The following is a 16,858-nucleotide window of genomic DNA, read 5'->3' on the forward strand; positions in this document are numbered from 1 at the left end:
CAGGCATCCGCAAGTTCAAGACGTCGTGGTGGCAGCACGGCGCGGTGACGCTGACGACGGCGGTGCTGCGGCGCGTGCTGCAGCGGCTGGGCCCGGCGCTGGCGCGGCTGCACATCGACCACCACTGGTCCGCGCTCAACGACCGCACCGCGCACACCGTCGGCAAGTTCTGTCCCAACCTCGAGGAGCTCAAGGTTAACTCGCCTGACACTGACACTGACACTGACACAAGCACAACGTTCACAACATATGCTATTTGACAACTTCCTTTTCGCGGAATCGGCAAAAGCCGATCGAAAAAAACCTATATGATGTCGACGTAATAAGAGCTAAGAAGGCATTCTTCGGCTCAGGTAGGCACGGCTGACGCAGCAACGTCTTTTTCGCTCTTGTTGCTTGGACATAAAGCTTATTTCTATCGGTTATTGCTGATTTCGCGTCCCTTAAAGCGAACTGAAGAGACCCTTAGAGCGTTTTCAGATTATCCTATCCAAGTAAAATGTGTGAAATATGTACCTGTCTTTCAGATTATCCGATCCGATATCGGATAATATTTCATATACTTTACTTGCCCCGATATCGTATCGGCGTCCGATTCCGATATCGGATCGGATAATCTGAAAACGCTCTTAGCCTGCATATAGGTTAGTTCATGGACATTATCCTTATAATTTCGTAACACATACAGTCAAGTGCAAATATATCGATACAGTCAAAGTTACAAATGTATACACGACTTTATTTACTTAACATTAAGGTCGTGTATTATATACATATTTTCATAACTTTGGCCTATTTTCATAATCTTTGTACTTGACTGTACAGTCGGTTTACAAGAGCTGGCACGAATGGATTAAACGAAAGTAATGTCTTGAACATGAAACTAACGTGAGACTCGATATTCAATAAATGATATTGTACCGGATAACTCACGTCTTAAATCGAGTTCACACATGTTGATATATGGAGCTAAACTCGATTTAAGACGTGAGTTATCCGGTACAATGTCATTTTGATGAAAGTAATGTCACTTAGACATTTTTGTATTAAAATAGGTAGCACACAGATACTTTCATTCACTCATTCAAATCATTCGTTCCAGCTCTCTTGAATCAACCTGTATTTTACATCTTATTTTTTTTTTTATCTATTTGCTAAAAGTGGCTCCGAAGCGGTAACATTTAGAATTTAGTGTGATCTGCCTACCCCATTTTGTGTGTATTTTCTGTTCTTAGCCTACTGATAGGTTAGTTCATGGACATTATCCTTATAAGTCACATTCTAGTTATAACTAAACCAATTCTCCTCTTTTGTCGCAGGAATACAAAAAAATCATGAATTTAGGAATATATCTACTGTTGTCTTAGACTCATCCCAGGGTCCGAGGGGTGAGGGGTGAGATGACCTCCACAACCCCCCTGGATCCGCCCATGATACGTACGGCGATGGAACTATGGCACTAGGAACGCTTCAGAGACCCCCCCCCCCCATAATTCTTAAATGTGCAGATAGTAGTAACCCGTAGTTTTGCGTTTAGATGACAGATGAGACTTAAATACTAAAGAACATTCTAATTTCCACAGGTCGTCGGAATGTACACCAAAAATTGGAACCCATTGATTTATGGATGTAAAAATTTACGAGCACTGTCCTTCGTATCTTGCAACAAGGTAAGTTACGTTAGCATCACAAATAATCAATAGTATTCTAATTATGTTTTTATACAAGACAATGTTTTATTTCAGCTGTCTGACTCAAATCTGGTTCGAATAGTGAAGAGTGAAGCGAGCATAGAGAGTGTGATGGTAGCAAACAACACCCATGTTACCGGTCTGTTTCTGACAGGCAGCAATCCGCCCAAACTGCACACTCTATCGTTCTACAACTGCTACAGCTTGCAGGGAACTGTGCTCAGCGCGGCCATAGATACCTTACCAAACCTCCGAACATTGAAACTCGACGTGTGTCCCGTCACCATGTGGAAAATAATCCCCCTTATACTAAGCAAGCTCCCAAAGCTAGAGGAGCTTTCGCTCAGCGAATACACTTCTATTGACGTCTGCTTAACCCCTCAAGTTGGGTTGGACTTCTGCGAATCCATGTCTAAACTGACAGAGCTGAAGATTCTGAACCTCAGTAGGAACATCTATATAACAAATAACGTCATGAAGCAAATCGCAAAGACTTGCTCCAAACTGGAGGTGTTGAACATATCCAGCTGTAATTCCAGAAAGAGCAACCCTCAGCCAGGTAAATGACATTTTACTTCTTTATATTCATGTCTAGTCTATCTTTATGTAGGTGAATGAATATAGTCTGGTTTTATTTTTGGTAGTTTTGACAATTCTCAAAAGCTGTCAAGCGGACACTTTTCAATTGAAATTTTCTATGAATTCACGATTTTGGTTGTTTAAAAATTGATTTTTGAAACTTAATCTGAAATATTGCTAAAAGACAAAAAACAGTAAGTACAAACCAAATTAGGGTGTCTTCGCAGCTGTCACATTGTACGTAAAATGCGTAATCATTGCAATTATTTTGTATGAAAAAAAAATTATCCTCTTTCATTTGTTTTGTACTCTTTCTTGTCGTGTTATATGGTAAGTAAACTCCTTAATTGCTTCCATTAAATATTCCCAATATAAAACATTTAATAACTGGTATTTTAAGCATATTGTCCATCCAAAACTTTTTCAACGGTGACAAAGTCACCGGTGACATCTATTTGGCATACTTTTTAATGTCCGAAACTGATTACGCATAACAGGTTTCGCATAATTTATTTACGCCGAATCTTAAACTTGCCGAAATTTAGTTCGGCATAATTCTGTGTAAGCCGAATAATGGTTTACCCGCATTTATTTTAGCATAATATTAACATTGCCGAATTTTATTATGCATAATCTTGTTTATATGTAATTTAGCCGAATTTTGATAGGCCGAAATCCTGTCCAAATCTATGTCGGAAAATATATTACTTACCTAATTACTATTAATGACTAGCAAAATAGGTTATTATATTGGTAATGGAACGAACAGCCACCAGTAAAAGAGACACGGGCATAAAGAGAAGGGTCCGGGGGCAGAGCCCCCTGCATGTAAAAAACAAGCAATCCTACGAAGGTTTTTGAAAAAAAACTGAATATATAATACTTGGATAGGCGAAACAGTAAAGAGGGAATAAGGGGAGCGAAGCCCACGCAAGGGGGTCTCGGGGGACGGAGCCCCCCTCAATAAAGAAAACCCAGGTAACGTGATTGCTCAACTATAGGTTAGGTTAGGTTAGTATTTTGTAAGCGCCTTAACTAGGCGGAACAGGAGCTCCGCTAGCGGATCTCCGTCGACTTTGCCTCAGAGTTGTTAAATTCATATGAATATTTGCTTTGCTTAAATAGTGGTAAAAATATTCAAAATTACATTCAGTATGCGAAAGTAACTTACTGCGTAACTAATTTATGCGTAAGTAATTTCCTGCCTAAACTATATTCGGAATTCACAAATTATGCGTAAAGCCCATTCGGCTTACATTGGTTATGCGTAAGAGAATTCTGCGTAAACTGTTATGCGAAAACAGTTTCGGCATAAATACTATTATGCGTAAACAGATTATGCAAAATAGAATTATGACATAAAAAAATATGCGTAACAAGGGGAACCTTTTTTTACCTCATTTGGCGAAATCTATCATTTACCCATTTATCATCGCTTGAATGACTTTTAAAACTTATTACTTCGTAGTATTCTTTACCACCATCATAATTAGTTTCTTTCAATTAAACCCTGAGAGCACATTCATATTAAAAATAATCAGCAACACTTAAAGTACTTCAAATATCTTTAAATATAGATTTGTTTTTTTTATGAAATTCTATTTTTCCCACTTCAACTATTGCTTACATGTTATTGACGTTTATAATAAAATAATATAGGTATATTTATATTGTATGTTGGTAAAATATTGAGTTTTTCCCTGGCGCTTGCCTTTGGACGAACCATGATCACCCCGGAAGTGTCTGGGGGCTTGTGGATGGACCGTTATTGGAAAGAAGGTACTTATTAAGCACCCGCATCCTAATTGATCCCAATCACACAAGTCACACTAAGTAAAACTTTCCTGAAACACTCTGAATTTCTATGTATTTCTAAACAATAAAGAACAATGATCTCATTTTTCGATTTCATCAATATCAGTAATTAACTGTAAATTTGTCATGTGCGGAATTACATTTGAAATTTATCACAAGCTTTACGATGAAGGAAAACATCGTGACGAAACCTGCACAAACCTGCGAAGCAATTCAATGGTGTGTGTGAAGTTCCCAATCAAATAATTATAATAAACTAAAATTTTACTGACATAATCAAAATCAAATAATAATAATTATATACGTATGTATTAAATTGCATCGCAATCGCAAGTTAGCTATCATCTCACTATAATAGGTACAGTCAAGTGCAAAAATATGTATCTATTTGAAACACTGAAAAATATTTTACCATGGCCTTATTACGAATGAAAGAGTCTATGGTACATATTTTTGAAGTGCTAGATACGTTCATATTTTAGCACTTGACTGTACATATCATATAGTACATATACTTACTGTCATTTTGCTGAATGAAGCGTTGTTGTATATAGTAAACGCATGGTCATTCTTCACTCATTACTGCGTCCATCATCAATTAATTAATCTAGTTATGTTTATGTACAAAAACTATGCTATGCGAGTTATGAAGTATAATGTTTGTATTAATAATATTATAAAGAAAATTAGGATCATCGGTCACTGTAACTTGAGTTGCATTTTGAATTCAGTTCACGTGAATACACTCTAAAGGTGCATTTACATAAGTAGTTAAACGGCAACGGCAATAGGTATCAATATTTATGGCAACCTCAATAAAGAATTTCTAGATGGGATATGTAGATAAACATAGAACTGACTCTTAATTTTGTATGAAGGGCGGGCCAAATTTTGAGCCGCTGAGTATATTTTATTTATTTTTCTTACACACATCAAATTATATAGGCTGATTAAAGTGCAGGTTTTCTTTTAATAAAATATTTTATTTATTTATTACTTTAAAATAGAAAAAAGTGAATAGGTATATTGGTTTTTCCCGGGGCATCTGAGCTAAGGGCCCTGGACACGGGTCCCGTGTGCCCTTATGGTAAAGACGGTACTGCCAACGAAACTGAGCGTCTATATGCATGCGCAGGCGTGAGCGACGAGGGCGTGTCGCTGGTGTGCCGCGCGTGCAGCTCGCTGCGCCGGCTGGACATCTCGTACTGGCGCGTGCTGAGCGACGCCCGGGTCCGCGCCGCGCCCGCGCCGCCGCCTGCAGGCTCTCACCGCGCGAGGGAACGCCGCGCTCACCGCGCGCCCTTCGCCGCCGTGCTGGACGCGTGCCCGCTGCTGCAGGTAACACACCGCCCGCGCCGCCCGCCTGCAGGCTCTCACCGCGCGAGGGAACGCCGCGCTCACCGCCGCGCCCTTCGCCGCCGTGCTGGACGCGTGCCCGCTGCTGCAGGTAACACACCCGCCCGCGCCGCCCGCCTGCAGGCTCCACCGCGCGAGGGAACGCCGCGCTCACCGCCCGCCGCCTTCGCCGCCGTGCTGGACGCGTGCCCGCTGCTGCAGGTAACACACCGCCCGCGCCCGCCCTGCAGGCTTCACCGCGCGAGGGAACGCCGCGCTCACCGCCGCGCCCTTCGCCGCCGTGCTGGACGCGTGCCCGCTGCTGCAGGTAACACACCGCCCGCGCCGCCCGCCTGCAGGCTCTCACCGCGCGAGGGAACGCCGCGCTCACCGCCGCGCCCTTCGCCGCCTGCTGGACGCGTGCCCGCTGCTGCAGGTACACACCGCCCGCGCCGCCCGCCTGCAGGCTCTCACCGCGCGAGGGAACGCCGCGCTCACCGCGCGCCCTTCGCCGCCGTGCTGGACGCGTGCCCGCTGCTGCAGGTAACACACCGCCCGCGCCGCCCGCCTGCAGGCTCTCACGCGCGAGGGAACGCCGCGCTCACCGCCGCGCCTTCGCCGCCGTGCTGGACGCGTGCCCGCTGCTGCAGGTAACACACCGCCCGCGCGCCCGCCTGCAGGCTCTCACCGCGCGAGGAACGCCGCGCTCACCGCCGGCCCTTCGCCGCCGTGCTGGACGCGTGCCCGCTGCTGCAGGTACACACCGCCCGCGCCGCCCGCCTGCAGGCCCTCACCGTGTTCCTCTTCAGTGGACAGGGTTGGTAACAAGCTTAAAAATTCATACAAAATTGGGAAGTGGAGCGAGGTCACGAGCGGGGTAGCGGGGGCCTTAATCTGTCAGCTGTCGAAAGGTTTTCATGTAGCGTGAATTTCAATCGTATCTTTTTTTATTTTTGTGCGTCTTTAACGGTGTGTGTTGTGTTGTCATGGCAGGAGCTGGACGTGAGCGGCTGCGACACGGTGTCGGAGGCGCTGGCGCAGGCGGCGGTGGAGACGCTGGCGCGGCGCCGCGCGCGTTGGCGCTGCACATGGCCGGCACCGCGGCCTGCGCCGCCGACGTGAGTACAGCGCGCAGCATGGGGCCGCCCGCCGCCGCCCGGCACCTCTCTTTAACCCTTTAGAAGCCAAGGGCTAAAATCGGTCGCCCGGGCGACCGTTAATCCATAAGACTCAAAACTAATAGTTCACGTACTTACTGTTATAATTTATTCAAAACTTAATGCCTTATTGGATAGATTGTGAAAAAGATTGGCGCAGAAAAAGTCTTAGGAAGACAGCGGGTCGGGAGTGCGGCGGGTCTGATTAGATGGCTGTATAATGAACAACATTCGTCTAGGCAGGTGTGGTTTACGCTTTATCATTCTATGTGTAGGTAAGGGACGCATATAGCTGGCCATCGTTAATCAAATAGTTAACTACGTCAATCTGATGCCAAATATGTTCTAACAAACTTAAAGCGCAACACACACATAGAACTGTGGCGGGTCGGGTGCGTGTCGGGTTGGGAGTACGGCGGGTCTATTAACGTGGCTGTATTGTATACGAACGAAATCACACCGTGGCACTCGCCCACGACCCGCCGCGCGCCCGCCGTCGGTGTGATGTTGTTCATATACAGCCACGTCAATAGACCCGCCGCACTCCCGACCCGGTGCCGTCCTGTGTCGTCGAAGAGACGCACATTGCTGGGCACTGTTAATCAAATAGTCATACTATGATAATCCAACGCTAAATATGTTTATTTCGTTAATCTGTTAACAAAGTTACGTTCGGTCGTCGTTAAAGCTTTACATTCCAGAAAATATTGAGTGTGTGCCGAGTGAAGATCAGTATACACAGTTTGAATAATTTAGTTTAATTCAGTGAATCAGTCCCATTATTTTGATTGACCCAGGCCCAGGACTTGCCGACGCACAAACTGCTCCGCCTGAACGTCGAGGAGGACCACAGCAACCCGCACCTGCGGCCGGACTTCGTGGACCGCATCTTCGACGACAGCTCCGACGACTCGCTCGACGAACCCTTCGACCACGACGACTTTGATGACTTCCTCGGTTCAGGTCAGTCAGGGTCTGATACAATTTATAGGTAGTGCCATGAGGGTTGAAGCGAATGATTACACACACAGCTGTTTACAGAAAGAACTGATTGCATAAAGGGACAATGAATGAAATGAATGAGTAAATGTAAAAATCCCGCTGACATTACATGACAATATGTTCTTATGTGCATGACCCAAACTCTGGTGGGACTACCTATACACCCGTGTTATTTTTGATCTCTGTTAACTTTAAGAAAATCTTATCTTTTGAAAAGATAGTAAGGTTTCTCAAAAACTTTCTTGATTAAGTGAGGATTTCCGGAAATAATCGCTCCCAAAGTAGCTAAAATTGTGTCCCCCCGCTCTATCTTGTAAACCGTTTGTCCAAAAAATATGCATAAAATATGAAAAGGTAACGCTTAATAAATACTTTCAACGAAAATTGGTTTCAACATGATCCGATATACCGTTTTTGAGTTATTGCCGAAAAACTGCGCTTCTCAACAAAAGGACGTAAGTGCCGTGAAGATACGCTCTTTTTCTGGTAATAGATTTTAAAGTGTTTTAATTGTGTTATAACGCACATAATATTACTTGATTCTTTTCGTAATGGCTACGGAACCCTATCTTGGGCGTGTCCGACACGCTCTTGGCCGGTTTTTTTATTGCTGATTGTGATCGCGAATGTCAGAAACGTCATGCAATAGACCGTGAGGACTAAAAATAGCTTCAATTTTTGCAGACGACGAGTTGTACCTGGACGACGACGTCGAATACAACGAAGCAATGTACGCCTACGAACTGCACGACATGCTGCTAATGTGAAGACGCGACGCTGCGCGGCCGCCGGCCACCGACCGACCAATCACGACGCTGCATGACTATTGACTTGTACTGTCGCCATCGTTTGGCCAAAACACTAACATTTATTTATCGTGGACAACATCCATCGCTTTTGCACAATTGTATTAGAAAAAGATATATGCTTGAAATCCGCGACAAAAGGCTAATGTGTTAAAGTTAGAGCTACAGATTTATCAGAGCACCTAATGTTTAAATTATCTAAAAATGATTTTATTGTTAAAGGCGGACGCGTTCTATTTCCTAACACTGTCTGCTCTGATAAATCCGATTGTGACTAAATGTTACAAACTTGGATTTGAAATAACAACTTTTTGTATTGATCATTTTGTTTGCACATGTTCATCGTGTACCAAATATTCATGCTGCGTTGTGACGAGCTAAGTAATTGGCTCCATCCATAGGCCTAAGCTTGTAAAGCCCACTTCTCCAAAATGTGCACTTTCCACAAAATATACACTCAAAACGTCCACATTTCCAATTAGGGCATTTTCTCGAAATTTACACTTTTCCCCATGAGTACACTTTTCCAAAACGCACTCTTTCAAAATGTACACTTAATAACACGGCCGTTTATATAACATGTGCGATTACGGCTCTTTTGTCAAAATGTACCTCCTGGAAAGCTCCTAACTGAGGAAATTTACCATTGGGAAGTGCACATTTTGAGATTTCTAAAGAAATACTATATTTATGAACAAAAACATTTCTAAAAACCTTAAGAGAGTGCACAATTCTGGAAAAATGGGATCTACGACCCTAAGGCAACAGGTATGGGCAGCCGCTGACTCGAGTCATGCAACTGTATAATAGAAGTGTTTTGTTTGATTTGTTTCAGTGTACACTAAATAACCCTCTTATTCATAAAAGTTACAAACATATAAGCAGTTATATTTTATCTGTGTCAAGCAATGGCAAATCTTGAAATAGCAGATAAAATAGACAAATACTAAGTCAACGAAATCTTAACAATCATTTATGTTATGAATAAGAGGGGTCTCTTTTTCCCATAAGATCAGGTTATTCTTTATTCGTGTTAGAAGTTTTTATCTGTGATTGTTTTTATTTAATTTTTCCTGTATATTTAGATGGTAGAAAATCATAAATATATTGAAATGTGAATGGGGTAACAGTTGGTTCTTTTTAATGTCAATACCAGTTTTTTTTTATTTTTTAAATGTGAATTTTTTTGTTCATACCCACTTCTAAAAAGTTGTAATTGATCTTAAACTGTGATGGTGATGGAGCTTTTCTTAATCTAATTAGTCTTCGCGACAACTCTGTAGTCATTATTGTTTACCTACAACTCAATGTAAAAATATTAATGTACATTATTAAGGAAAGTCTGAAAGAAATGTGATAGATTTAATTTTTGATTTCCATTGTAATAGCAGTATAGTTTAAATTTAAAGTTTTTGGTAACTTAATCCTACCGGTTTACTTTTACATCAAATATTTAATATTTTTAATATAAATGTTGCCCTTACAGGATTTGTTGTTTGTACAGTTATTACCTTATTACTTAGACATGGGGGCGGACCTATCTATAGTTTTGATAATAATATCCCAAGAAGCCCTTAGCAGTCACGGTAAATGTATAATATACTTATGTTCATTTTAAGCCCACAATGTTCTGATTGCCCCTTCGGCAAATCCTTAGTTGGGTTCATATTTTTTAGTACTTTTGTAGTATTCATTTTTTGGATTGCATTTTTTAATCAGAATATTGTCCATTGTCGTAGCTCTTTTCATACTCTGTTGGGTTGGGAAGGGTTAATCAGAATAAAGAACATTCATTTATTCCTTGTCATAATAAAGTGTGATGTTTATTTCCTTAATTTAGACAAGCTGTTTTAAGTTTAGAATACTTTTTCAGGATTTTTTTATGTTACTCTTATTACTTTCATTTTTAAGATCTTAATACAATCAAAGATGTGATTTTTATTTTACACAGTGCAACAATGATTTTGCTGTGAATTACAAAGCGCAACAATCAGTGTGTTATTTATACTCTATTTCTTTTTTAATATGATATAAGTTGATTGTAAATAAATTTAATTTTGTGAGAGGAAAGCTTTTTGTTGATTCTGATTGTCATTCATAAAATTACATGTACTGGGATGATTGTCATTATTCCTTGCAATTTATTTATAAAAACTTGTTTTATTTATTTATTCCAACTGTTAATGCAGGCTTTTTGTTAAAAATAGGATACCTTTACAATAGATAAGCATTTTTAGCAAAATTGTTTTGTCGAGGCCGTAATGTCCTCTTTGATTATTTATAATTAATTATTTCTAACATTTTGTGCCAACAACTTGCACAAAAATTATGTTTGTTTTATTTTTCTTAATATGCAAATAGTTCTAGTAGAATGTTGGCATGTTCCTAAGAAATAATATAATTTTAAAGGGTTTTTTTCATATTTGCAATTTAGGAAAATACTTGCATGGGATGATTATGATATTAATTGTTTAAAGATTATCAGTAAGAAACGAAATATAAACATTCTCTTCAAGCATAACATGGTTTTAATTACATTTTTCTACAACAACAAAAATATACAAGATAAAAATATGTCGCAAGAACTACTGCATAAAAACTACATGAGGGTCTATCTTAGAAAAATTTAAATATTCACATCATAATTAGTGGTTTTAATATACATGTTCCACCAGCGCCCCATGAACCCGATATCGACTATCCTTGAGGGAAAGCTCAAATATGTGGGTTTCAAGTATTTGCAGTGTGCTTTGTATAGGTCACAGGTATCATTCACTTCAGTTGTGTACATGATCGAAGCTATTCCTAAACTTTTGTAATGAATGACACTCTGGTTATAGCATGTTTCCAAATATCGCAAATGTCCATACGCTTTCGGATTTTGACATTCTTCACTGACTAGTGCGGCCTCATTAGCAAATCTTTTTAAACTATCTTTAAAGTCTAATTCACTTGGATTGGCTTGAGCAAGAAGATACGCCGTTACCAACCCTGTTGTGTACTTTAGCGCTTTATGGGGTTCGTCTTGAATATCAGTTCGTAAATCTTGGATCATCTGTCGATAGTCCATGAACAGATTCTTCCAATAGTTTGCCCATTTCTCAATAATTGTGCCTCTAAGTTTTGCAGGAAACTGTACTTTGCTACTAACTTCTGTGATCACCATAGGCAGTCTACTAGTCACCGACATTATCAAAAATTTAGCAAATTCTTGACCAAATTTCTATATAATTTAAATATGAGTCTATTTCTGAAACCTAGATACTAAAATGACAGTCTGAAACGTCAATCAAATATAAAAATAATGTGGCCAGCATAAAACGAACAGTGCTGCTACATGATTTCGGTTTCCGATATAATTGTAAATAATCGGTAAAACGTATATTTTATGATCGCAAAAATAACATTAAAGCATTCAATATTCAACTTTCTATTTTGAAAAAATAAATGCACTTTTACGATAGTGATAAAATCTAAGTACAGCTGGGCTACTCCGAAACTCGAAACTCGAAGTTCGTGTCGTGCGGTCCCTCTCGCTCTCGTATTAAATAGTATATGTGTCAGAGGGACCGCACGACACGAACTTCGAGTTTCGAGTCTCGGAGTAGCCCTGCAGGTAAGAATACAGTGTTCATCACTTAGTGCCAACGTAAAAAATCATAAAACAGAGGGGCTACTACAAAACTTGGAAGACGAAGTGCGTGTCGCGCCGTCCCTTTCACTTGCGTATTAAGTGAGATAGGCGTCATCGGAATGGCAACATACGAGGCTCGAGTTTTGCATTTCGTAGTATAGGGCCAGCAAGGCTACTACGAAACCCGAAACTCGAATTTCGTATCGTACCGTCCCTCTCGCTCTCGTATTAAACAGTATAAGTGTCAGAGGGACCGCACGATACGAACTTAGAGTTTCGAGTTGCGTAGTAGCCCTGCAGTAGGGCTACTGCGAGGTTCGAGAGTCAAGGTTTGTGTCGTGCCGTCCCGTTGACGCTAATATTATTTCATGCGAGAGTGGGAAGGGCAATGCGATGCGAGCTTCGATTTGCAAATTTCGTAGTAGCCCTACAGATATCACACAACGTCATTCATTTTTTTTTCGTATTCGATCGACATTCGTTAATTTACTCGTATTGTGATCGGATGTGTTCAGTGCATTTTCTCGTGTTATGGTATGTGTGTTTTTATGGTAAGCATTGAGGGGGATCGTACTTATAATGAAATTGAAACTTAAATATCAACATTTATAAAAAGTAGAAATATCTCCAAAACGGTCGCATTTTTATTAGACCCATGTTACCTTTTGTAGAATGTCCTAAGTGCCCTACAAGTTAGTACGTAAAATCCGTTCATATCTTAATATTTTATACATATAACATAGGTACCTACAAAATCTTTTGGTGATAACCGGTTGCGGCACATCACTATTTAATATGAGACGCAAAAAACAGGTAACACATGAAACGTCATTTTAGTATCTCGGATTAAGAAACAGACCATAGGTATCGAAATGTCAAAAGAAGAATGACGGTCAATGACGTTTGGTCGTTCGATTCGATGTTGCCAAGTCACTAGGGGGAAAATTTACCATCATCATGTCAGCAATTTTGAACATGAAACTACCGTGAGACACTCATATTAAATATTATGACCCGGATAACTCACGTCTTAAATCGAGTTTAGCTCGACATGTTTCGGGATAATCCGATTAAACTCGATTTAAGACGTGAGTTATCCGGGTCATTATATTTAATATCATCATGTCAGGTTTACAAGAAAGAAAGAAAGAAAAAGTTTATTCGGCAAACTTGTAGGTAGCATACATCAGGTACATACATATAACTTAATGTTTAATTAAGAGCAACTTAAAGCTAGCCGAAAGGGCTGGCAGCTCAGCAATGCTGAGGTACGGAACGGAAACACAGCGCTGATTTTCAGCTGCAGCCAACACATGGTTTACACGTATTTTTTTTTGATTCCGTACCACAGCATTACTCTTCCGCCTCAGGTAGCAAGTTATTAACTACTATAGTAGATTGTACAACAAGAGCATAAAACGAGCCATTTTACCCAAGACGTTCATATAGCCACCCGGCCGGTACCGTAGCAGCCGGTACGGCGAGGGTGGATAGATACGTCGAGGGGAAAATGGGTTTAATGCTCAAGTGCTACTGCTATTTCACTTCGATGGCGAGGAAATGAAATAGCATCAGTGGAAGCAATTGTTCACTTACTATGTACCTTTTAATGTTCACGCATTACTATTATAATTTTAAGTTTTAGTTTTATTGATCTATTTTGATTGATTTTTAGTTTTATATAAATTAAAAAATATATTTTGAATTGTTTAAAAAATATGTAGAAATTTCTTTGTTTGTTGCTGTTTACATTTGATTGCCTTGGTCTTAAAGGAAAATTTTACTTTATGCACTAGAGCATAAAAAGTCATTTTATATCGCATAGATAACACGAACTTTACGAGCATGAGAAGTGAAAATTATATTGTAAGTACCTTGTGTTTATTTTTTTACGAGAAATACAAAAAATCTTTTTCATCACACTTGCTCGTAAACAGTGTCGTAACATGCAGGCTACCTTGGTTGCAACCCCCCAAATAAAACCCTCGACCTTAATGCGCTTGTCATGAAACCCGTGGTCGGTAAATGAGTCATTGCGCGTACACATTTTGTTGTCATGAAGCCCAAGGTCGGTAAATGAGTCAGTGCCCGTACTGATGGTGCTGCGCGCGCTGCTGCAGGACTACATGGACCACATGCACACGCACGTTGCGGCGCATGCCGAGGGAGGTAGAGGGCGACGTTGCCAAGAGCACAGCCTAAGGTATCGCCAATATTTGGAACAATTATATTATATATTATTAAATTTTACTTGCAAATGTGATGAAAAACATTGTATGTCGCACGGGCGGTACTAGAATTACGAACATCGACTCATTAAAGCCCTCAGTCTTCGACTTCGGGCTTCTAATAGACACTCGTTTGTAATTCCTTATTTACCGCCCTTAAGACACAATGTACTATTTCGTTTTGCATTGTTTGCTATCCAACCTACTCGTATACATTATTACGTTTTCAAGTCATTTCGATCACTGGAAGTAGGTCAAATTCGATTTCCAAAGTTTACAGCAAGTTAAATAAAGGCTTATATGAATAAGGATAGAAGGCGACGTTAGAGAGGTGGTAGAGTGAAGAACAATCTTAATAAAACACAAGTGTTCTCATTGCTCAAAACTAAGTATATCGTATAACTTCGTAATGCATGCCGTGTCGCGTCAAAAATGGATGTTTATTAAAAAAATAGGATAAATACAACTAGCCCTTCCTTGTTGGCATGGCGCCGCCGCCTTTGGCCTCTCGCCTGTCACGCGAAGCTCCCATGGCGGCGCCGGCGTCTTCGAACATGTCTGCTAGTCCTGGGTACCCTGGTATGTCTTGTGGTTGGGGCGGCGATGGCGGCGGTGGAGGCGGCGGTATTTGTCTGGCAACCTGCCATGGAATAATTAATGAGAGACTGAATTAAGATTTCATCGTCTCCAAAATCACAGCCACAGCCCTCATCTTTGATTGTGCTTGAGCGGTAGTTCCCACGCGGGACCAGTGCAAATAAGTAAATAAACTAGCGAATCAGCGAAACTGACGGTTAAGGAAACTGACCAATGAATACGCTACTTAAATTGAAGTGAGTGAAACCACAGAATAAGTAATAGGTAGTACCTACAGTGAGACTTCAAAGTTTTCCCGCGCCTTTTCTTTTCAACGAGAAGTTCATAGTAAATTTCAAGTGAAATTTGCTCATAAATTTTGAATTCTTCAAAATTCAGGACACCGACCGAGACTGGAATCTAAGTTTTTACCTATTTTTCTTCAATACGAACAGGCCTTATACACTTGGAAGTTTTCACCATGTACACGGTATAAATTTGGCCATACACGTTACGGTTTGCCGAAGAGGTTACCGCGGTCACCTGCCAGGCCCTAATATTATTTAGTACGAGAGTAAGAGAGACGGTACGGTTACGAACTTCGCTCGGGTCACTGTCGCAGGTCCTACCTGAGGGCCTACTCCGAAGTTCGAAAATCGAAGTCCGTATCGTACCGTCCCTCTCGCCTTCATATTAAATAGTATAGTATATTTCGAATTTCGTAGTAGCCCTGCTGCACAGGTAGACCTCTGCCTGCGGCAAACCGTACCGTAGCGTAACGTGTATGGCCAGCTTAAGTAGAATAATTGACAACCAGATAGTCTAGTGATGAGCCTGAATACAAAGCTTGAGGTCCTGGGTTCGATCTCTGGAAGGGGAAGATATATTTGTATGAAAACATATAAATACATTCATATAATGAAAAATATATGTACATACTTATAGCACAAAAGCTTTGCTAACTTTGGGTGGGACTATACGAGTAAAAGCTAGATCAATGAGGGCTATCGTTTTTTGTCTTTCTAGATGACGCCACTGTTGCGTGAGGTTTTAAGTGTGGCTTTCAAAATCTGTTATTACGGGCTCGAAAACAAAGTAAAACCGTACCATAAAAATTCGAGCAACCACAGTGTTGCGTAGTCCCGCTTTGTTCGGAAAAAAAGGGAGGACAAAAGTTTCCGAAAGACAAAACTGTCTCAAACCACAGACATTCAATTGCCCCGTAACGCATAATTGCCATAATTAATTTCAGGTAATGCAAAATATTCACAAAATTATTCTTATTATAAATAAACCCGCGTAGCTCACCCAAAAACTATGAGATTTGACATTTCGGAGACCTCACGCTAAACTAGCGCCTCTAGCGGCGAATTCATACGCAATAACCCTCACATTGGTGGTGTCAAGTGTCCCATGACGATATATTTATTTACATTAAGTAAACTTACTCTTTTTAAAGCTTGCTGACCATCGGCAGACCAAGGGGGTAGCGCGGCGCTGACAAGCCCAAACTCCACCGAACACAGGGCAAAGACCACCAAATAAAACGTGTGTTTCATCTTCACAGGCCACTGCTCCATTGGACAAACTCGTCCCAGCTACATCTTTATACCATCCCACCGCATCATGCTGTTAAACGTCGGAAACCTTTGACAAACAATGCAACAACTTCCTGTGATGTACACGTGAGATATACGAGATAAAAATGTAATAATAGTGCTGATTAAAATTAATTACGTGACTCTAATGTAAGCGGGATCGCACGCACAACCCCCACGTGTGGTACCTACTGAGTACTTTACAGAGGCCATGGGCGCCGGCAGGGTTAACAACAATTCACAACATTGGAGCAGGGGTGAAAATAAAACGAATAAAGAGATGCTCGACTTACCGACAGATTGAATAATGTTTTTCCATCGTATTTTGTCGTGTAAGTTCGTATTTATCTTAATTTAAAAAAATGTTACCTAAAGGTTAGCTGAAAGCGATCCCTATTTACGGAGAAGCTCGCCTTTGCTCTCCTCTTTGTGTTTTT

At 40.9% G+C, this 16,858-nt stretch overlaps 2 protein-coding genes and 1 pseudogene across 3 annotated transcripts in view; 1 reads left to right on the forward strand and 2 right to left on the reverse strand.

The window, feature by feature from the left end:
- LOC141439521 (uncharacterized) overlaps positions 1–10,900 on the forward strand; it is a 21,488-nt pseudogene extending 10,588 nt beyond the window's left edge. The window contains exons 8-14 of the transcript XR_012452600.1: positions 1,584–1,670; positions 1,746–2,250; positions 5,221–5,326; positions 5,424–5,532; positions 6,414–6,542; positions 7,352–7,540; positions 8,264–10,900. The product of XR_012452600.1 is annotated as an uncharacterized protein (transcript). The remainder of the gene's footprint in view (positions 1–1,583; positions 1,671–1,745; positions 2,251–5,220; positions 5,327–5,423; positions 5,533–6,413; positions 6,543–7,351; positions 7,541–8,263) is intronic.
- LOC141439520 (mitochondrial import inner membrane translocase subunit Tim29-like) lies at positions 10,885–11,855 on the reverse strand. Its single transcript, XM_074103809.1, has one exon. It carries the CDS (start codon positions 11,573–11,575, stop codon positions 11,012–11,014), a length of 564 nt encoding a protein of 187 aa, XP_073959910.1. The 5' UTR covers positions 11,576–11,855; the 3' UTR covers positions 10,885–11,011.
- Positions 11,856–14,616: 2,761 nt separating this feature from the next.
- Positions 14,617–16,626, reverse strand: LOC141439765 (uncharacterized; the record flags this gene model as incomplete). The annotated part of the gene is given in 2 exon segments (XM_074104134.1): positions 14,617–14,887; positions 16,272–16,626. Coding segments are annotated over 2 exon segments (306 nt in total). The 3' UTR covers positions 14,617–14,713.
- Between the last annotated feature and the right edge of the window lie 232 nt (positions 16,627–16,858).

The sequence above is a fragment of the Choristoneura fumiferana genome, chromosome 21, assembly GCF_025370935.1.
Source record: "Choristoneura fumiferana chromosome 21, NRCan_CFum_1, whole genome shotgun sequence".
Taxonomy (NCBI): domain Eukaryota; kingdom Metazoa; phylum Arthropoda; class Insecta; order Lepidoptera; family Tortricidae; genus Choristoneura; species Choristoneura fumiferana.

What these genes read in the sequence shown, in the direction of transcription:
- LOC141439520 (XM_074103809.1), bottom strand. Translation starts at nt 11,575, where the DNA reads ATGTCGGTGACTAGTAGACTGCCTATGGTGATCACAGAAGTTAGTAGC.